Source organism: Buteo buteo, chromosome 23 (assembly GCF_964188355.1).
Source record: "Buteo buteo chromosome 23, bButBut1.hap1.1, whole genome shotgun sequence".
Lineage (NCBI taxonomy): Eukaryota > Metazoa > Chordata > Aves > Accipitriformes > Accipitridae > Buteo > Buteo buteo.
Window position 1 is genome coordinate 1295072 of NC_134193.1, and position 22482 is coordinate 1317553.

The following is a 22482-nucleotide window of genomic DNA, read 5'->3' on the forward strand; positions in this document are numbered from 1 at the left end:
GATGCTTAAAAGGGGCTTAAGCCAAAAGGAAGGAAGAGTAAGGACACAAACGTTTTTCTGATTGTTCCGTAAGAGGCATGTTAGAAACAGCCTGTTCCAGACCCAGCCGTCACTCTCAGAGGCATGGAAAACAGGACTGCAGTCAGCAGAGTGGATGAAGAGGGAAGATGGTGATGAAGAGAATGGTTAATACTAGATTTATGTCATCATCATACCCATGAGAAAGACAGCCCACACACCTGTCAATAATGAATCCATTATAATAATTGATTTGCTACAGAGCAGGGGAGTCAGCTTTGAAATGTTCTGTTTTTCATCTGACACCCTAAATTTTGGAGGTGGGTTAGTGAACTTTAGAGCATGGAACAGAACGGCCAGAAAAAGCGACTCGAGCAAAGCTGTGAGTTGTCTAAGGAGAGCTCAGCGACAGAACATGACTCAGTTCTCAGCAGGGGATGGGGTTGGGAACTTAAGGAGAGAGAGAAACAATAAGGTTAAAACTGGAGCTGGCTGACATTTAAAAAACATGGTTTTTTCAACCACAATGAATCTGTGTGGAATATGTTTTTGTTGATATTTAACAGTTTATGACAGGGGGAAAAAAGTGTTGGGTTTTTTTTTTAAAAAAAGATATTTCATTTTTGCTGGGGTAGGTACCTCTTTTTCTTCCTCCTCTGTTTTGTGTTTGGTGTTTGTCACATCCCCTCATACAGTTCGGGGGGGGGGAAACCCAAACAAATAACCAACCAGGAATCCTTCCTCTTTTTTTTCATATTGTCCAGGAAAGCAAAATGGCATTTTCTGTCAGTTCAGCTAGTTCAAATTCCCTAGGTCCCAAATTGCATAAGACAAGTAACGTCTTCTCTGAAAGGAAGGACTGAAATCAGTGAGCTAAAGCTTATAGGTTCAGCCTCCAAAGCAAGACCATACATATAAATACTAAGACTGTTGTCAATAGTGGCCCAATGCCCAGATGAAATCATTTCCACACATATCCAGAAGCCACTCTACATTTGTTTGATGCCATAAGGCCCTTTCACGTCATGTCTCAGTCATAACCAGGTAACAGCCTGCAATGCGTAAGAACCTGACTAATCCATCCTCGGGGTCTCTCCTTGGTCATCTCGGCAAGAGGGCGTCCCCTTTCCCCACCTGTTGGTAGTCCGGGTTGTGTGTGGCAGCCTCTGTCCAGATGGCTCATTATGTAGCACAGTTGGTAGGATTTGTAATGGCTGATGTTGCCCACTTCATCCCAGATGTCTAAATAAACGCAAGCTGAAATTGCCTTGTCAAGGAGACCTGCATGCAAAACATTCAGCCAAAAAATGTTGGGAAGCCCTATCCTACTTTGGAACTGGGTTCTAGTGATCAGATTCTTTGCTGTTACCTTTATTAACTATTTATTTTACCACTCTGCCTAAGTAATGCAGAATCAAGTGGGCTGGGCCATTTAGCTCCCATGCAGTTCCCAGGCTATATAATGAATACAGCTCAAACACCCTTGCACCAACTGCAATGTATGGTTATGTCTAGATTAATGGATATGGATATATCCACTGGGTCAGGAAAATACGTAACTGAAAGTGGGTGTAAATGGTAGTAAAGCTTATTGTGGTTACTAATTTGTACCATGACAGTGATAAGCAGCAGCAGAACATCATTTGTTGCTGACACATGCAGTGCTGGGATGGCAATACAGGTCTCTCAGTCCCTCTAATAGCCTATGTCAGATAGATGGGAACACTCTGCAGTCTACCAGTACATCTCTCAAGGGCCACTGCAGAATTTCCCTGCTTACACACTACCAGATGTCTTAAACAGCCCAGCTTGAGAAGTCCTAGAATCTCATTACTCCATTCCTCCCACTCCACCCAGCAGCAGTGGTCTGCAAAATCTGACTCAGAATAAGCCTTTATTGTTTGAAGGTCATGAAAATCCCATCAAACAGTAACTGCTGGTAACTTCAGCATCACATTAGGCTCTAAACCAGCACAAGGCAGACCCTCTCCGGGCAAGAGCAGGAGCCTGCCATCCTCTTTTGTCTCCCCACTACAGCCAGTCTCACTGTTTTGACAAACTCTGATGCTGCAGCAGCATTACCCTTCCATACTTCCCTCTCTGTGACTCAGGTTTTTTCGCACATAAAACTGGGATAAATCCACGTCTTTTCCTGGCTCGGTGGATTCTTGCAGAGTTAGTTCACGTACATGTACAAGGTCAGAGAGTGAAACCATCTTATAGTAATACTATTCATACCCAGGATTTCAAATTTATCTCTCTTGAGCTTTTGCACTAGCAATTCTTGCTGACTCACCAAACAAGGCAGCAGAAATGACAGCTTTCCTGACCAGTCATGGGTAGCAAGCAAAGCAACAGTAAATGCTGGTGCAGAATGGTTCACAAGCAGGCAAGGGAATAAAAAGCATGCATAAAACTTACAGATCATTTAAAAAAAAAAACTAAAAAACTATATGGAGAAATCACAGTCTGCCTGTGAGTACTGAGCAGGAAGAAAAAACAGTTCAATCCACCAGACAAATTGCTCCATAGGAAATAGTTCCTCATTTCTCCTCTTTGTCACAGTACAGCAGAACTCTTCTGTTTACTATGCAGACCACTGCCTGACGGTAATTCCAGCCACCTGTTCTCCGTGTAAGTGCAGCCATTTAGACCGAACTCAGCATTAACTCCGAACAAATACAATAATACAGAGCAATTCTACACATTGTCCACGAGCTCCAGTATCCAGGCACCAGTGCATTTCTATCCACATATGAAGCATCAGCTTCGTTAGCGATTGAGTCAGGATAATTAGGAGCCATTCTAATAGGAACGTGCAATGATGCTGGAATGCACAAACAGGGGCCAGAGCAGCGCGTAGCCATGACGACTCCACAGCTTTCTGCTGACAAACCGGGAGCACTCCAGTGCCCAGGACAGCAGGCCAGGCAGGCTTCTCCCTCCGCATCTGCCAAATCAAGGCACGCAGCCAACGTGTTGTGGCTGTCAGCGTAAGGACGTGAGCTGACACACACATTCTTCTGAGAGTCTTATCAAATAAGGCCATGGGATAGGTTTGTGAAGGATTTTTTCCCCCAGAAGCCTAGTGCTAGAGATTTGTCCCCAGAGACCCCAGGAGCAAGAGGAACAACTAGGAGCAGCTTCAATACGAAAGCTAATTGCACCACACAGCAACTTCATTGTCATCTGATGACTCCTGAGCAATTTTCATTTGCCAGCAAGCAATGCTTCTCTCAATTAATGCTGAAAGCTCGCAGCACAGAGAAGTGGGATGGAACACAGCTCCTGGCCGTACCCCGCCTGGAACAACAGCGTTGCCCGCACTCACGCTTCACCCCATTCACTCCCCTTGCTGCTGGTGGGCACCTGCCCGTCGGAGACGGCACCTACTCCAACTGCCACTGAGCAGGCAAGGAGGCAGGAAAACAGTCCCACCATCATCTCTTCCCCTTGGGCTTCATTCCACAGAGGAGAACAAAGGGTGGGAGTTTTACAAATTTGCTTATTTTTCCTTGAGTATCATACAAAGGTTTTGTGGTCATCATCCCCATTCCCCCCCTCCATGTTTTCACCACCTTCCTGGGGAAGGTGCGAGCAGCACTATGTGAAGAAATTACCTTCATTTTCTGTAGCTAACCACAGGCCTCCACACCATTAATTAGTGTCCACATATCTGGTCTAGTAAGTTGGCATGTGACACTAGATCAAATTCTGTTAATTTCTCCATCCCCTGAATACTTTATAGCTATTAATTAGGGGTGTGAGCTGTGTGAAAGATGTTATAAAAGTGAGATCTGGAAACAGACAGACAGATAAATCACAGGCAGAAAGATGCTCATCACACTTTGCTTTCACTGAAACACAGAACCTTATTTTAGAATAATGGGGAACAGCAACCTCTCTATTAATGATGCAGAAAAACATGAGGCTCTTCTCTTCAGATGTTTATTAAGCAAGACATTTCTAGACAAATTCTGACACCCTAATTTACACCCCATAATATTTCACTTTTAACTCTAACAAACTATACCAGATTCCCACTACAATTGGTATGGCACCTCCTTGACCACACATTCCTGGAACGATTTTGACCCAAGCTCCAAAATCTGTTACAGCATTATCAATACAAAAAAGCCTATGTAGGATTTCTTTTATTGTATTTCAAGAGGCAAACTTAAGAAGTGAAGAGAGCTAGCTCTGTCAGTCAGCTGGACTAGTAGCGTGGGAACTTCAGGATAGAGGAAGCTTTGAATTTCAGCCAAGATGCATTAACCATGTATAACACTTCAATCAAGGAAAAACTGTCCATAAGGTCAGTTCTTATAGAGATCAAGGTCTGACTGTAACCCTTACTGGGTGGATGGATAGATGGATAACTAAAAAAAGGTATTAGAAATAAGCAGGGCATCTACAGAGGATAAAAGCATGAAAAGGCCTCCAGAAAAGCTTACTACTTAAATGTCAAGCGAAGGAATGAAGTGAGAATTGTCAAACTCTACAAAAAGTGAAGTTTACTCTATTCTTTCCTGTAGAATGCAGCAAACACCAGAAAGGGAATGGTCTATGTAAAAAGAAAACGTCAATACAATAACAACTGAGTAAAATTGGCACCAAATACATGCAGGCTGGAAAACAGAAGACATTTTCTAAAGAGAAGAATGACATTCTAAAATAAATGCCCAGTAGGAGTAAGAGCTTCCCCAAGTTTAAGCCAGAGCTTGCTAAGTTCAAGGTGAAAATGTACAAAAGGAAGTTTCCAACAGGAGGGAATGAGTTTCAGGGCTCCAGGGGCTTCCTGACCATCCTGCGTTCCTCTCTGCAAGTTTTGCATATTACGACACTTTTTTCAAAGTTCTGTGTTTAATCACCCAGGATATCTATGACTAGTAGAGAAGTCGAGATCCATTAAACTCCATATTCTGTGCATTGTTCTATAAATAGATCGAACATCATGTTCTTCAGGGTTGGAAAAGATTAAATGATATAGTGCATTTGAAATGATGTTCTGTTGCTTTAATGGTGCCAAGTGTAAGGTAGGATTAAAAGGAGAGCCACAGAGGAGGGGAGGGGAATCTTTCATCTCTGGAAAGTAATGAAGAGGCCCAAAATAAGATCAAGGTCTAACTGTAAGTGGTTCTATTAAATTATATAGGAATATAACAAGTTCTACACTATCTAATTTCCATATGCAGCTCCATAACATCCCTCCCAAAGCAAAAATGACAGAATATTTAAAGTTGGCTCAAAAGCTGTTTAATGCAAAGATTTGAGAGGAAGGAAAGTCCAAATGTGCATACTCTGTTTCTTAGGGGAAAAAAAAGGTTAAAATGACAGAAGGATGATCTACAGAGAACTAACTTTTCTAATACTGCTATAACTCCACTGCCTGCCTATTACAATAGCCAGATGGAACCATGGCTAGCAGAATAACAACTAGTACTTATTATATGGGCCATTTGCTTTTTAAACAGCCATTATTTCACTCAGCATTCAAATACATGTAATAACCCTGAGTCCTAATTTGGCAGTCCAGCCTGTTTCCAGGCTTTGTTAAAGATGGCATATCAGCTTCCCAGAGCCATAAGTAGGACAGATGATCAGTGTTGCCTGATTATATTGAGGAAAGCACACCACAGACAGTAGATTCATTTAATATTTTGTCCACTCTATTATTTTTTAATACTTTTTCTAAAATGAAGAATTTTCCATTTTCTGCTTGGCAAGGAAAAACTACCACAATAGGCCAGGGAGCTAAGCTAGTTTCCACCAGATGAAGGTTTCATCCATTCCCTTTCCAAGTTACATATGTGCACTGAATTCCCACTCAGAAGTACAAATTGAAGTCTTTGATGAATTCCTTTCTGAATTTTATGCTAAAATTAGTCAAAGGTACCACAGACAAGATCATTTTAGGAAGGTGAGAACATAACTACAAGAAAATACTTTTTTGTCATTCTATACTCTAAGCCTTGTTGTTAAGTCTGCAGAAACTCCCATTTCACTGTACAATCTGCTTGTTATCTTTTCCATGTCCTAAAATCAACCATGTTCTTTCCATCCAGAATTTAAGTCCAGACCCAAACTAGCAACAGATACAGACAAATGCAAGAAAATCAAGCACTTACTGAATGGCTGTCGTATTTCACCTTGGAAATAAAAATCAGATCAAAAGTATTCTGTTGACTACTTTTGAGAACAGCTTCATTTTAGTCTTAAAAGACCAATGCTGTACAATTACTGCACCACTGGACTCACTGCAGCTGTCACCAATAGGTCTACTCATATTCAAACTACTAATTATTTAGGAATTACAATGTGAAGCACTGTTAATTATCTAGTGTAGCTGCATTTTCTGCCAGGAATGCTCTTAGTGTGGTTTTAGCAGATAAAGTTAAATAGGATATGAACTGGAGCCATCTCTCATATGAGGAAAGGCTGAGAGAGCTGGGACTGTTTAGCCTTAAGAAGAGAAGGCTCGGAGGGATCTTATTAACGTGTAAATAGCTGAAGGGAGGGTGCGAAGAGGACAGAGCCAGGCTTTTTTCGGTGGTGGTCAGTGATAGGACCAGAGGTGATGGGCACAAACTAAAACACGGGAGGCTCCGTCTGAACATCAGGAAACACTTTTTCAGTGTGAGGGTGACCCAGCTCTGGCACAGGTTGCCCAGGGAAGTTGTGGAGTTTTCATCCTTGGAGATAATCAAAAGCCACCTGGACACAGTCCTGGGCAACTGGGTGTAGGTGGACCTGCTTGAGGAGGGGGGTGGGACCAGATGACCTACCAGATGACCTCCAGAGATCCCTTCCAACCTCAACCATTCTGTGAAGGATAATGCTAATAACAGCTCCAGTCCAAAGAGGGAGCAGGAGTGGACATAGGACTCATAAACGTAGTACCTGACATACATGTACTCCAGTCATCTCCTTGCTCAAGTACAGAAGATCTGGAAAGCTGAAGACGTCTGGCAAATACGAAATTATGTCATAGGTTGTAACTTAATAGTTTATTATACTACATAAATCAAGACTGAACATTATCTCCATAAGAACTAGATGAAAATCATTAATAAATAATAATTAGCTGTTTCCTGGGCCTGCCATCTGGTAAGCATTTTTCCTAGCCAGCAACTCCTGCTCCTTGTACTTCTCTAAAGCAGCTAAAAGATGAAGACAGGCTATTCTTTCTCCTTTGTCAGTCCCTTTGGGAAATGTAGATACCCAGGATGCTGACAGCCATTTACATCATCCTCCCCACTGCACTTCAGCACTCCACGTGTACTGGGCTTCACTGCCCTTCCTGCTTATTCTGAGTCTCCAGTTTCTTAAAAAGCAGTAAGGAGCCAGAAGTTATTGAGACCTGCCTTCCATCCTGCTCTCAGAAACACGTGGGCTCCAAGATAACCAAATTAATCATTCTAACCTGTAAGTGGCTGTCATTAGTATTATTATTTTCATCATATAAATTATCTTCCAGATTAGGTCATATGCATTTTGAGATCCTGTGGTTTCCTAGCAACTCCTCTTACCACTCTACATGCAGACACAGTGTGCCGTTTTCTTTTCCTTTTTTAGATTCTCTATGCAGGGGTTATATTCAGTAACAGTGATCTCAGGCCTGGCCCTAATGACCTTTAGTCTGTCACATTTGTGGGATAAGATGGAGAAGACACCTATCCCCCCACCCTCCCCACAAGACATTTGCAGCAGATGGCCAGATAAACATGGTCCTCCACTTGTCTATCTTCTGTCCTGCAGACCAGAAGTTCTGAGCTCTGAAGGAAAGGGATGACAAAAGCATACCCATGCATGTTAAAAACTGGCAGAGTTTGGAAGACCCCATCAGCCTAATTCTCTAGGTTTCTGACAGCAAAAGACGTGACAGTATGTAGTACAGTTTCCTGCAAAGTACTGCTGCTTCAAAGCTCATGTGGCGTGCCCTAAGTTCAAGGCTTTTGCCTCTGTAATTTAGTCCACACCTGATCTGCCAAGGCATACCTCTGCCAGCTGGCCAAGTCCAGACTGACGCATTCCAACAGGTAACACAAAACTCCTTTGAAAATGGCCAGCTTTTACCTGCTTCCACACTGTAACCCGAGTCTTACACTGCTGCCAGGTGCCCTTCATGTCCTCAATCCACTTTGCTCAGTCATATAAACCAGTGTTGAACCTCTGCTGCAGATGTCAGGTGGGAGTGGTTTGCTGCACTTAAACTTTTTGTTACTGTCAGGCATGATCAAAGTACTGCATCCCATGTAAACATAAGACATGTACCTAAATACCATGTAAAGCTTGTGTCACCTGATAGATATGCTTTCCAAATAATGCACATTTACACACAGACTTTCGCATAAAAACATGAACTATGGTTTTAGAGTTGTTTCTAGTCCAGTGTGGGAAACTGTCTGGAGGGCCAAACCAATTTTAGGCACCTATTTTAATTAACTTCTCTAGCTGAGTTAATCAAGATATCTACTAAATTTAATCATGATGGGGGCACAGTTAGGCAATGTGACTATCCTAGACAATCTTTTGTGTAAGGAGAATAGGATTAACTTCTGTCCTGCCCCACTGACATTTATTAAAATAACAACGTCTGTTCTAAACTACAAAAGCTATGGGCCTTAATTATTTAGATAGCTAGTGGCCCTGTTTCAAAGAAGAAAAGAGAACAGACCTCAGAAACGAACCATCTTCAGTCCACATGGAGTACAGCTATTAATATTTGATCCCCTGCTAGCCTGGAGGCAAAGGGAATAATGTTCATTACAAGAGCCTAAGAATGAACCCACTTTAACAATTGACTGAACTGAAGATGAGGATGAAACCTTTCCTGCTATAGGTGAGGTGAGTAAGTTGAGGGACTCTGGTAATTCCTTCAGCAAAGGAGCTGGTATTTTGCCAAGCAGAGAGAGAGATGGAAGTCTTCTGTGGTTGCCATTAGAGCCTCACTGTAAAGACAATCACTGGATCCAATATCCAGTCCTGATTATGGAACAGATAAGATCGTTGCGAAAAGTAAGGAACAGAGACAAAGGCATGTACTTGCAAATACAAGAAATAATTCAATGGAAATATAATTAACAGGAACAGGGAGACAATGCCATGTAACTGGGAAATGGAATATCCTTCAGTCCCTTACCCCCTGCTCTCTCCCCCTAACTCATATTCAATAACAGTAGTCTCTCCAAGTTCTGTTCCAGATTACAGTCTCAGGCCAGTCTTATTCGGGACCTAGAGCAACACAGCAGTTTGGGAAAGTCTTCAGAAAAAATGAAGATCCAATTTCATTTTATAGTTGTATCCTCAGTCTACATCTTGCCAATACAACTCGTGCCCCTTTCACAGGGTGACCAGATAGCCCTGTGAGATACCTTGGCCCCAGTACAGAGTAAGTTTCATCAGAGATTTCACTCTCATATACTGACTTGGAGTCTTAACGTTAAAGTGGGACAATGAAATCTAGGTGAAGTATAGAAAAGAAAGTCAATTTTGGATGTCCCCATTTTGGGGTGTCAAAAGAAAACCTATTTTTCAGACTGGTCATAGCCTGTGTCATCCAATTAAAGCTGCAAACTAGCATCCTGTACGTGTCTTTGCCTGAGAAATTGTCTGCTTAAGCAGAAGCTCTTAAGGTTAAACAAATCTTTCAAATACTGAGGGCCAGAGTCACTCACGCATGTACAGTAATAGAGCTCCTGGAATTATTATGCTCTCTGGACCCACTGCAGATATTTGCCTCTTGGCTTTACTCTTCCTACAGTGTATATCCATTAGCACCTCTAATTAGAAAGGAAAATCACGAGTTCCATGTTATTTAAAAGATTATGCAGCATTTTAAACTACAGCACAATGTAATTATTTTTTAATAGCCACAGCTATTTCATGTATTTACTTTTAATGGTGTTTGAGTCATAAATTAACAGTAGAAAAGAAAAAGGGAAATCAGCACTTGACAGAGAAGCAGGCAACAATTGAAAAGAAAAACTGAAATGCTAAAAACTGTGTGATCAAAAAGGAAGAGGGCCTTACTAGGTTTTCTTGTTTGCTTTATTCTGGACTGCTTTTTATCATCTAACTTGTCTCCCTAGAGGTAAGAGGGTCAGGGATAAATAAAAATGAGAACAGTTGAATGTCTGTGTTATTGCAGACTGACCTCTGTCAGTTTGTCAAGAGATGAGTATTTCTGGACGGAGTCTTATATTATCAGATACCAAAGTTAATAAATTAGCACTACCACTGCAGAGGACAGTCCACCATCACTGAGGACCGGGTGTCACTATGCTAGCTGCAGAACAAGCAGAGCAAGTGACAACACAGATGTCAGGGCACAGACCTGAAAGATATAGAGAGGATTAAACAACCAAGTACGTTAGAGAAGGCAAGCCATGAAAGCAACACACGTGCAGAGCATGTGCACACTGCTAGATCACATACAATCATACAGTCATTCTATGCCAGGAGTATGTCCAAGACAAGTGTCTCTAGTTGCTGTGCATCTCATCCCATGAAAATTACTACTAACTTTTGAAAGGATAAACAAATCTGCAGTACCCCATTTCCTATCTCTGGAAAGGCTATTCACACTCTGTGGCAGATTATGTTCTTCAGACATACGTACTCATCTGACTCCCAGAGACAGACCTGTGCTAGCTGTTCTCAACAGCACCTTGTCTTGTCTGCACACCCCTTGTATTTCACCCCCAGACTTTTTCAGGTAGAGTGAGAACCTGAAATTTCCTTCCTCCTGGTATTGCCAGCACAGGACTGATCACTCAGTGTGCCTAGCTCTAACTTCAGCTTGTTTGCCTTCTTCACAGAAAGCCCGGCTTGCACGGATTCGAGTGGCCAAAACAGGCAGCTCCAATGCTTACCTTCACAGCAAGCGCAACGGCCTCCTGAACGAAGCCCTCGAGCTGACGGTGAGTGCAGAGACAGCATCTCCTTCCACAGAGTTTGAGAAGTTCCCTATTCCCACTCCTCTCCCTGGGCTCCCTCCCTTTCCCTCTCTGTTGCCACCTAATTGCTTATTATCCAGCATGGCAGCCTCACACACAGAATGGCATTATGCTACAATTACACACTCATGTACTGTATGTGCCATGTGGAGGGACGGCTGGAATCCAGCTGCAAGATTGGACAGGAGGAAAAAAGCTTCCTTGGGCTCCTCCTTGAGCTGGGAAAGAATCTGGCCTTCCAGCAATAACCAGGTTCACAGTTCCCTTGAATCCCCCTGTGTGATGGAGCTGTTGGAGCTGTAGTGATTTATATGGCCCAGTGTCTGCCCATACTATAAATTCCCACTCTCTTCCAACATATAGTTAGTTATTTTTAAGAGTCATTCTCTAATATGGACTATCTGATCATGCCCAACAGGACAGGAAAATATTCCCCAGTTCCTATTTCAGGCAGTTTGGTGGTGGGTTTTTTTTTTTAACAGAAAGGCCTCTGGAGGCTAATACTAGCTATTCATGAGAAGAAAAGTTTTAAGTGCGTCAGATTGCTCAGCAGAATCAGTGAAAATGAGAGGAGGTTATTACATTAAGCCTGATCAACACCAGAGCAGGTATTAGCACATTTCATGGATTTCATTTCAAATAAATCAGCCTTTCGTGCACATGGGGAGCAAAGAGCGAGATGAAGAATGCTTAATTGAGCCACCAGAGCCGCCTAGCACTTGTTCATGCATCCTTACTTGGGGCCTAATCCTTCAAATGTATACTATTTTCCCTGGCACACATCCTTGCATTTGTAAAATCAAAGCTGAAAAACCTTTTCAGCTCATGGTGAAAGCCGCTCCCTAGGACCTGAGCCCACTCCTACCCAAGTTCAGTGTGTACAGCACACAGAGGGAAACTGTGCAGCACCATATTTTGCACGTAGGATGCTACTTGGTGCAGACCGAGAGAGGGGAATCTGGCCCTTTACAACTGGAAGTTTTTAAACTGACTCCACAGAAGCACTTCACATGAAGCACAGATTTGGAAGGTAGGATGCCCAGATCAGTTTCAGTTCTCCCCTCCAAACCAAGATTGATCCTTCTGACTACACATCTAACGTTGTCTCCTGCTCTGCGAATGGCAGTGACACCCAGAAAATCTGTTTCTTGAACCATATGTTGCTGTTGAGTGGTTCAAGAAAAGTTTCTTTACCAAGAAGAGACTAGGAAGACTGGTCACACCTAGTCCAGAGCCTTATCCCCATAAAGGAAAGGCTCAGGACTGGGATGCCAGCTCAGCTGAGATTCTGCTATTTCATTACCCAGGAACGTGCCAAAATTTGACTACAAATTTAAAACTTCCTTTTAAGTTTTAGATTTCTAGTTTTTAAAAATGCCAGAAGAGCTTAGCAGGGACACTCAGTTTGCACTTGATCTTCCAGCCTGCAATCCCAACAAGAATCTCCTCACTTCTCCTGTCAACCAAAATTCCCTGCCAAGACAACTCATGGAAGAGCAGCTGACACACCAAAGCTTAAGTCCAAAATGCATGAGGTTGAGTGAAATATTTGGCTGTATGGGTTCATTTGCTGGCACTTGCCCAAAAATAAGTGTAGGAAGGGTCATTTTTTTTGGCTACAAAGCTACTGCAGACACAGGAAGGAAAAAAAAACATTTCTAAAGAGGTTCTAGAGGATTTTTTTTACCCATTAATAACTAAATTTAGATATATAGTAGCACCTAGAGCAGGTCTTCCCAAGCTTTTCTGGGAGCAACGTGGCTTTCTGGTGGGTTTATAGCTCTAAATGCTAATATGACTCCCCCACAGCCCAGTAAGATCCACAAATCCTACTTTGAAAAGCACTGAATATTGTGGACATTTGTATTAATACTTTGTAAGAAAATATCCCCACCCTAATGAACTTCCTTTTGAAATAGTCAAAAGCAAAGGCTATGGGGAAGGAAGAATTACCATCTACCTGTGACACGTAGGAATATAATTTACTAAAACAAGAAACTTACCAAAGCTGTGCCTAGCATCTGCACAACCAAGAGGAAATGATATTTGACTACCTGAGGACTAGCCACATACCTGAATCAAGAACAGATACAAGTCTCTCAATCCACAGGTAGTGGCATTAATTAATTACAGAACTGCAGAACATAATTTGTTGTAAAGGTATACATGACCGTTTTAACTCCACAAGGCAAGATTTTATATCCTTTCATTTTATGGCAGGAGAACAAACTATTCTTAAGAGTACAAAATGTGAATGACAGCATAGTCTAGCCAGCCAAATTTTTTAAGCTGTAAAAATATGAAGGAATGTGACTTCTGTAATTGCTATATTAGGGACCAAAATATTATCTACATACTGTGCATATCCATCAGTCAAATTAGTATCAAACTGCTTCACTGGTCAGGTACACATCCCATTTTGATACCTTGCCCAGGACTCATGCTAACTTTAATGGACTTCACACGGCCAGGTTGCCATAGGGCTGGTTTGTTACCCAGCAGTAATTCCAACTGCAATTACTATATGGCCATGACTAGATAATATCACTTTCATCACTAGCAATCACACAGTACTGTGATCAATGTATAATTGTTTTACAAGTGCCCAGCAGATTGCCCTGCAGTCTGACACCTTGAGGGTTCACCCAAGGAAAACAACTGCCCCAGAATGTATCCTGGCTGTGGCTCTGCAGTCAAACTAATAAATTGGGAAATAAGGACTGTTCAAGATTCCAGAACATGTGCCAGAATGTCCTTTCATTAGCACCAGAATGAATACACTGACACCATCTTTCAAGGGAACAGCATGTCTTCAGCCTGTAGCCTTGTAAAGAAAAAGCAAAGGATTCATCCAAGGGCACCAGCAGGAAGGAGTTTCTGCTCCTAGCAAGAATATAGACTCTTGCTTCAGAAACATGTGGATTTGTGGCATTTTGCATTTGCCATCTAGACGTGAAGTAGTCAGACCATTTTCTTCTCATTTAGAGAGATTTTTAGTGGGCTTTATGTCAGAAGTGCTCAAGGGATGGTGAGCTTCTTCCCATGGCAGCAGCCTACATATCCTCTTAACGTTAATCTCCTTGTACAGCTAGCTGAAATTCCCTTTTAGCTAAAATGCTAGAAGGTGTATATCCTAGGAACAGTAGGTTGTGAGGTCTTGTGCCTTTTCACAAGCAGAATCTGCTTAGCCATAGGTAAGCGTTATAGCCATTCTCATGGGAAGGGACAGTCTAACCACTGAACCAGTTCATCTCAGTTCACCAGCATCCAATTTTGTGTGCTGAAGCACTAAGTAGAAGAGGTGAAGTGGAAGTATTTTGGATTTCAGAACTGACACTACAGTGTGTTTCAGTCTCCCTCTGAGGAACCAGCAGTTCACTGAAAGTCTTCCAAGAACAAAATGAATGGTAGCTGGCATCAAATCCTTGCAAAACTGGCTTCCCAGCTCAAAAAGCAAATGATCTCTTCTCCTCCCCCCCACCAGCTTTTTCTTACAGCCAGACCCTTCTAGTGAAGACACATTTTGTTTGCCTGCAGTAATGTAGGTATCACTGATGCAATCTCTATAGGTACACGTTTCTCAACGGTACTACCAAAATGCCAAGCATTTCTGTGCTGGTGGCACTCTCACTATCCTGGGGCAGTAGTTCCTGCAGATCTCATTCTTAATTTGCATGCTAGGATGTTCTTGGTGGCTGCATGCTCTTTGTTTCTGAAAACACCTAGCTGACTGAAGAAAAAGTGAAAGAAGGATAAGGTACGAGTTATACTCACTGATGCTACGCTTTTTTCCTGGTCACTGCCATCCCTTGATCCATTTCCATCAGCAACAAGCCTAGCCTCGTGATGGAAGACAGAGGGAGAGACTAAGCTGTGCTGCCAAAATTTAACAATTGGCTTAGGTCTTCTGCCAGAGGTATGGAAGCTCTATCTTTGCTTTCAGATTCCATTTAGATCTCCTCTCAAGCAAATCCTCATAAAAAGATACTGTTTGCAATATGTGCTCTTTCTATCTCCTTTTCCAGTGTTTTAGTGCAGCATCATATCTGCTTTAGGGCTTGCAAGGATCTCCATGGGAAATATTCCAACACAGACTTCAACAGAGTCAGTAATCTCAGCAGGGTACAAACAGGACCTGCTTGATGTGTTAGCTCACCAGAAGGATTGTTAATAAGAAAAATAAAACTGATTTTTTTTTTTAGGCCACTTCTAAAAATACTTCTGGGAATGCTCATCTTCCAAAACAACAGCAACAAAAAATCCATAACCTGCCTAAGATGCATTCCCATAGGAATCTATTAATTCTATGTACAGTAAGTCAGCTTTCTTAATGTACCAGTTCAGCTATGTTCTGGCATCTGTCAGAAACAGAGTTATTCCTTCACTTAAGGATCACAGAACTATCCTGGAAATGGCATCCAGAACACACATTTGCAGTGAATCACTGGGACACATGGGTGTATTTAAAAGCAATGCTTTAAACATAGTTGCATTTGACCCCCTTGAGAGCAACAGACAAGGTCTTGGCACTTCTGCAAAGATGTTCTGCTGTGTCTCCCATCCCACCCATTTTCTATCTTGCACAGTTAGATACTGCTGTTTCGTGTCTAAGCAGAGATTCAATCCATGCACGTCAATTTTTTACTTTAAGATTTAGGCATTACAGAAGACACCAAGCACCCCTTACTTACAGGGCACAGGGAAACATTTAACAACATCTAATTGCTATTTTAATGCATGTAACTGTCTTCAAAAATGCTAGTCACCAAAGACACGCACAGATTAATGTGTCATGAAATCACAGTGAATTTCGAGATCAGTAGCTTCAATAGTAAGAGAACATCCTTAACTCAGATCTTAAACCTGCCACCACAGAACAGAGAAAGTGAGAAAAATAACCCTGTCTCTCAAATAGCACAGAAACTCTCTAAACAACACCTATTGTTTCTTTTCCTTCCATTTTTGAGGCGTACCTGATTACCACACGACTGGGTAAGTGACATGCTATATTTTGAGGAACGTAAGCATCTGATTCACTGATACAGTGTGGAAATCAAAAATACAGAGTATTGGATTTCTCCACACCCCCCCAAGTTGACTAAATTGGCCTATTAATGTTTTGATGAATTCTTGATGCCAAGCTTTATGAGCTAAACATTACGCAAATACTGAACTCAAGCTTCTAACCTCTTATCCATTTCTATTCCAGCTGTTTCAAGCAGATCAAGCCCCTCAGTTTAATGAAAGCACAGAGATTGGTCTGAGATCTATAGCTTATCCTAACCACTAATAACACTGCAGTCTGAGCAGTCTCTTCCCCAAATCACCACATGAACACATACCTGATGTAGAAGCTGAGAACAGACCAGCAAAAGTGCTCCAGTCTTTCCAACCCAGTCCCTAAATAAGCATACCAAAAGCAGTTCACCCCCCTCAACTCTTCCTAGGAGGGACCACTCCTTTTAATAGTTTTTTGACCTAAATACTCTCAGCTGTACCCAATGCCTTCCCAGATGGCACAGGCTGCCTGCTTGACTCTAAGCTCACCCTACTCTCTGAATTAGCTTACAAATTTGTTAGCCACATTTCAGCAGTTTCAGTACACAGGGGGAGTAGGGGAAAGCTGGTCCCCAATTACACAGGTGCTGCTGTACAATGAGTGAAGTATCTGGATCGTGAGGTCTTTGGAACAGGCTTGCCTTGTTCTGTTTTTGTGCTAAGCAATGCACAGAGCTTCCTGGTTGGTTTGCAGGACTCCTTGGCACTGTGTTACTAAAACTAACGCAGTAAGCCATCCTACTGAGTGAAAGCCACGATCTGTAGGAAACTAACGAAGATGGGACCTTCCTTCTCCGATGGAATTGCTGCCACATTTCATGTGAACATAAACCCTTTGCCACTGCTGCACAATTCTTCTTCATTTGAAGTTTGCTTGACTAGGATAATTTAATATATATTAACTCTTACATACATAGCATCTGCCTGTTCCTCCCTTCTCCCTGCCTTTCAACAAGGGCTTGGCCACAGGAGAGGTTACACATCTTCAGTTTGCACCAAACCCAGTCCTCAGGGCCTGCTATACACTCCGCACTGACAACCATATACAGAGGTAAGGAAAGAGCAGCCCCCTTTTAATACACTACAGGTACAAAGTGCGGAAGACAATTGGTGATGTCCATGAAGAGGAGAGACAGAGCCAGAAGTCCTGTCTCTAGAAGCAGCATTACAAAGTCCAAAACATGAAGCCTGGATTCACATTTTTTGATCTGGCGTGCAGCCGTGACTCAGGAAGGAGGCTTTGGCAATAACACATGCAAGTTCCAACAGGCCCAGCGCTATGCAGCCCTGAAGGTCAGGCAGAGCCAGGCTTTCAGCTCAGCAAAAGCAAGACAGCTTATGTTTTGTCTCCTAACAGAGACTGAAGTTCAGGGTACATCTGTTGGCATTCAAAGGTCATGCCAAGCTTAAAAGTCTTAACATTTTTTTGAAAAATAAAACAGTATAGGTTCTTTTCTTCTTTACCTTCTGGTTCCTGAGCCTTGGCATCATATGTCAACAGTACTTCCCAGGTTTCCTCCCCAGCTACAAAATGGCTAGAAACTCACTGGTTTTTAATCAAAGCCAAGTTTACAAGCCAAATCATTAAGAAAAAAAATGAGGTATCCTCATAAGAGTCGTGAGAAAAACCTAAAGGCTGGCAACACTGAAATTGTTATCTTTATCCCTGTGAAAGCTAATGCTGGTAGTTCTGTTTGTTTTCATGGTTTTACACCTGGTTTGGGTTTTGGTTTCTTCCCTCCTTTTTTCTGGCTATTCAGGGATCAACTGAAGATGAACAGCATATGACTAAAGGCACCTCCTTAATTGAAAGCCAACATCACCACCTGCTGCACTGCCTGGAAAAAACAACCGTAAGTAGCAACACAATCCTTTTACATCTTACTAGATCCTTGCGCCTGGCCCAGGCTCCATATGGAAAAGAGGTGCATGCAGATGCTCTGAAGTGGCACTCAGACATACTCAGTAGATCTACAAACTGTGCCAGAGGGAGCTGACACTCAAGCTCCCAAGAATATTCTGTAATGGGTTAAGTGCACTTTTATTTCATTGTCTTCTTTAAAAAAAAAAAATTACTGTGCAAAGGGATAAAGATGTGATTATCTGCTACTCCACAGTCATCTACACCAGTACAAACTCAACAGCAGGTTGCTCAGTCAAGTTCACTTGAACACAAGTAACTTTTCAGCATGGGGTTAGGGAGATCCTATAAACAAGGTGTACATTAAGTTTAATTTCTTCAGTGCTTCTGAAAGAGAACTAAACTGCATTTGTCTTGTGCTGTCAGTCCCACATCATACATACTCATCAGATGTGCTAATTAATAATAAAGGACAGTTCTGCTGCCTCAAGAGGAGGAAGATGCTGTCAGTGATTCCAAACTACAACCTGGTCACCAGTGCCAACAGTCTGGAAAAAAATAACCTTTAGCCCTTTATATGGCACAGAGCAGATGAACTCTCTTAATAAGTTTAAAGGCTGCACCTACCTTTTCTCATTACAGTTCTAGTTACAAAGGCAGGTAATTTATCTCAAAACCAGTCAAGCAGTTTCTATAACATGACTTTTCTGTTCACATTATGCAAGGTATTGGGAGTAAGAATTTTATTTTTCATTGTTAAGTGATTCTGTATGTAGAAGACTCTTGGAAGATTTCAGATATTTGATACATATGTTTTACTTCCAGGTTTATATAAAAGGTTCTGCAGTAAAGGAACACATTATCTATACCATGATTCATTCTAGAAAGAATGAAGAGAGGTTAACACTTGAAATATTCATGCCTTTTTCTATCTGCATCCATCATCAAATGTACTTTTGATTTCTGACTTGCAAGAGCTTTCTTTTAGATAAATCACCTTCAGTTCCATAGTTTGGCTTATGCTGGAATAACATCACTTAGGCTTCAGCGATACATGGGAAGAAGATGACTGGTTAATTACAGTGACCTGCTGAGTACAGCTGGTTTATCCAAATGAGCTATAAAGGTCACCATTCCAAGGACAGTGAACTGATTCTTCCTGTATCAATGACTATTGAACTTATTTTATAAGACTCATCTTGCCTTTACTTCTAGCAATTTTGGATGTTACATAACAAGCAGATATTTCACAATCTGACTCTTCAGTTTAGAACCTAAAACCTTCACTACTATGACCCATATTTCACAAGAATACTTTCATTTGAAAACTTTAACAAATTGGCTGAAGCAAACAAAAGCTGACAACCCTGTCTCCAGGGTCTGCCCTTGTCAGGCCCTGACTTTGTCATGGCTTATAGAAATCTGACCTCTGCACAGGGTGGGTGGGCATCTCTGGGAGCTGCATGAGTCTCTCCATTTATAATGAGCTGGTTAGGGTGCTGGAAGTAACATGGCCAAAGCACATCCTAATTTGTGGATGTATTAGCCTATCACACTAACAAAGCTAGATTGCCTCCAGCACATAAGCCTACTCAGACAGTGAGTCTCAGTGGTTGAAAATGTTCCAAATGTTGCTTTTTTCAGAAAAAAATGGCAACAACAGTGATACTTTGAATTTTGATTAAAACCTAGAGGAATAATGTGCACAATATTTAATGTGTTTTCCCCCACATTTTTCAGCCAGTTATTACCATGATGTTGCATCAAGTCACATAGCAAGTTCGGATTCTGGTCTGAAATTATCAATCAAAATAGTTCATTCAGCTTGTGTGGAAATTCTGTAGTTCACATAATTGATTAAAATACTATGCAACAGTTCTCCTCCGAAAAATTTAAATCATAGTCAAAGAATTTTTAAAGACTGAAGAGTCATTTTGTGACCAAGTTGCAGGAATGGAATGAGGAATGTACCATGGTTGCAAACTTGTTTCAATGGGCAATTCACCTTTCCTTAAACTAGGCAGAAGGATTCTAAAAGTACATGATTTATTGTCATGGTATCTGTGGTCATCGCTAGCATACAGCCTTACAATTGAATGGCTGTGAATGGCTCACAAATCTGGTGTGTCAGATGACAAAATGACCCTAAAGTACTTCTAGCTGCCATAACCGAGGTTACTTTGTCATATTAACACAACAGATGGAGTTTGTTCAAACAAAAGGAGGTTTTTTCCACTCATTCCAACTCCCAGATTTGAGTACAGACATTCACATGCCATATTTTCTCCAAGCGCTGAGTGCATCAAATCCAGTCCTTCAACCCAAGCCTTTCTTCTGTGTTTTCAGAGAGTATGATCAAAACCCATATCCATTGGTGACCTAATGGCAATACAATTCCAATTCATTACTTGTGAATCAGCAGCTGAAACTTTGTTTTCCTTCGCCTTCAGCACTCAAAAGATCAAAACTAATAAGTTGTTACCAGTTTTGTTCCATCTCCAAGAACATAACATTTAAAAGCTTAAGTGTGAGAAGGAAGGAACAAAGGGGTCTGATTCAGGCAAGGTTTGGTAAAGAGAAGGTCCTGTTGCCCATTCAAACTTGAGCAAGCCAGCTGGAATGCTGACGCAATAGATGCAATGCTGGGACTAAACTTCTGAATGCCGGAATGGACAATCAATTGTCTTTTTATCTTTTGTTGGCATGTTGTCCCGTAGGGATTGTCCTATCTTGTGGATGATCCCCTGTTATCTGTACGAACTTCCACCATCAAGGTATTTCCTTTTTAATTCAATCTGTTTTCTCTATGGTCTCTGTGACGTGTCTGGAGAGTGTTTGCTTCCTTTCTCGTTCCTGGTCTTGTCCTTGGGAGTTTGTGCACGTGGTTCTTTTTGGCTATCCAGTGCTCTTGTTTCCTGTGAGAGTTGTTAGTTGTTTCAATGAAAACCGATGGCTGCCTTCACCATGGTTGCTTTTGTTTCCCATCTTTTCTGATGCTGACAGGGACTGGATAAAGTATGTTTACTAGAACAACTTGGGTGTTCATATACACACATAAGAGTTCTTTCTTTCAGGATTTCTTGTTCCTTAGCACAAAAACTCTACCAATTCAGCTTTCTGAACTTCCTTCCCCTATACACTTCCCACTCTTACCTGCCATGTTTATTTCCACTCAGCTAATAGCACGCAATGAATTGCAGGTATGCTTTGAACCCAACAGCCAATACAAGCAACATCCTGCAATTACGCTGTATGTCAAGATGGTCATCCAAATACAATGCAATCCTGTCCCCAGGCACATAGAAAAAGGAGCATGAATCTCCTCTTGGGTTTCATAACCATGTAGCATTGCAGACTTTTTGAAGCCACTTCTGGAATCCAGACACAAAAATGAAAGGAAATTCCAACACAATATATTAACCATCTCAGACTACGTATGCAAGGCAGCATTGATAGACTATCATGCTTTTGTCACTGCAACAGCTTCTCTTATTCCCCTACTGATGCAGGAAAGTAAAATCTTCTCTTGGTTGCAGTGAGTGAAAGGGCAGTGTCATTTCATTTTAATATCTGCCTACTGCAAATATTTTCAGGCACAGAGGCAGAGAGCATCTTACACAGACAAGGGGCTGGCACATGCCACCAACCTAGCAAAAGGTGCCATTGAAAACAAACTGCTGTTGGGCCAAAGCTGTTGGTGTCACCAGAGAGTAATGGCACTGTTTTTTCCCCTGTCAGAACCATGAGTTCATAGATGAGCAACTGTTCGAGCAGAACTGCATGGAGAGCTCAATGCAAAACTATCCATCTTCTCGGAGCCCCTCCTTGTCAAGTCACCATGGCCTGACCACCTCCTGCTGTTCTCGCCGTAACAAGAAGACCACCCACCTTCCCAACTCCAGTGTGCCAGCCACTCGCCTCCGGAGTATGCAGGAGCTCAGCACCATCCACATCCAGTGCAGTGAGCAGCCCTCACTTACAACAAGGTACAGTAAGTAGGCTCTTGCTGCTAACTACTGCATGCAAACCTCTGAAATGCATTACCCAACTAGACGTTCTTGCAGGCATATTCTCCAGCCAGGGAGAGTGGTCTAGTGCTGGAAGCATCTTTGTTTCCCTCCTTCTCACGACAACCCAAGGAAAGTGGCTCCTAGCTGGGGAAGAACCAGGTCAAAGCTAGACACTAGTGCAGCTCTTCTCTATGGCCAGACTGGACATAGAAGAATGAATTCCAGCTGACACCTGCCTATAAAGTGCTAATCACACATGCAGGAACCAGCAGTTCCCAGCTGTGAGCCACTCACCAAAAGCTGGCACAGGACCATTTCACAGCCCACCTCCCAGATAGCCCAGTACTTCCAAGCCTTTATTGGGAGCAGGCAAAGACAACCGGCTAATCACTGTCTGTCAGCAAAAGCTGTTAAGAGAGCTGTACACGCTGACACAGTCCACCAGGGACACTCACTTCACTGATTTTCATTGTCCCAAAGTCTAAAGCACAACTGTAAGCATCAAGCAGCACTGGAAAACAAATAAGGAGGAATTTTGCAATGGTATTTTAGTAGCTCTCACCCAAAAAAGCCATTA

At 42.1% G+C, this 22482-nt stretch overlaps 1 protein-coding gene across 2 annotated transcripts in view; it reads left to right on the top strand.

The window, feature by feature from the left end:
• The window catches only part of KCND3 (potassium voltage-gated channel subfamily D member 3), a 121321-nt gene that overhangs the window by 97292 nt on the left and 1547 nt on the right, over positions 1–22482 (top strand). Inside the window, exons 3-6 of one of the 2 annotated variants that reach the window (XM_075055403.1) lie at positions 10839–10940; positions 17795–17887; positions 20613–20669; positions 21634–21881. In XM_075055403.1, coding sequence (XP_074911504.1) covers positions 10839–10940; positions 17795–17887; positions 20613–20669; positions 21634–21881 — 500 coding nt within the window. The remainder of the gene's footprint in view (positions 1–10838; positions 10941–17794; positions 17888–20612; positions 20670–21633; positions 21882–22482) is intronic. The other variant, XM_075055404.1, reaches the window with a different exon arrangement.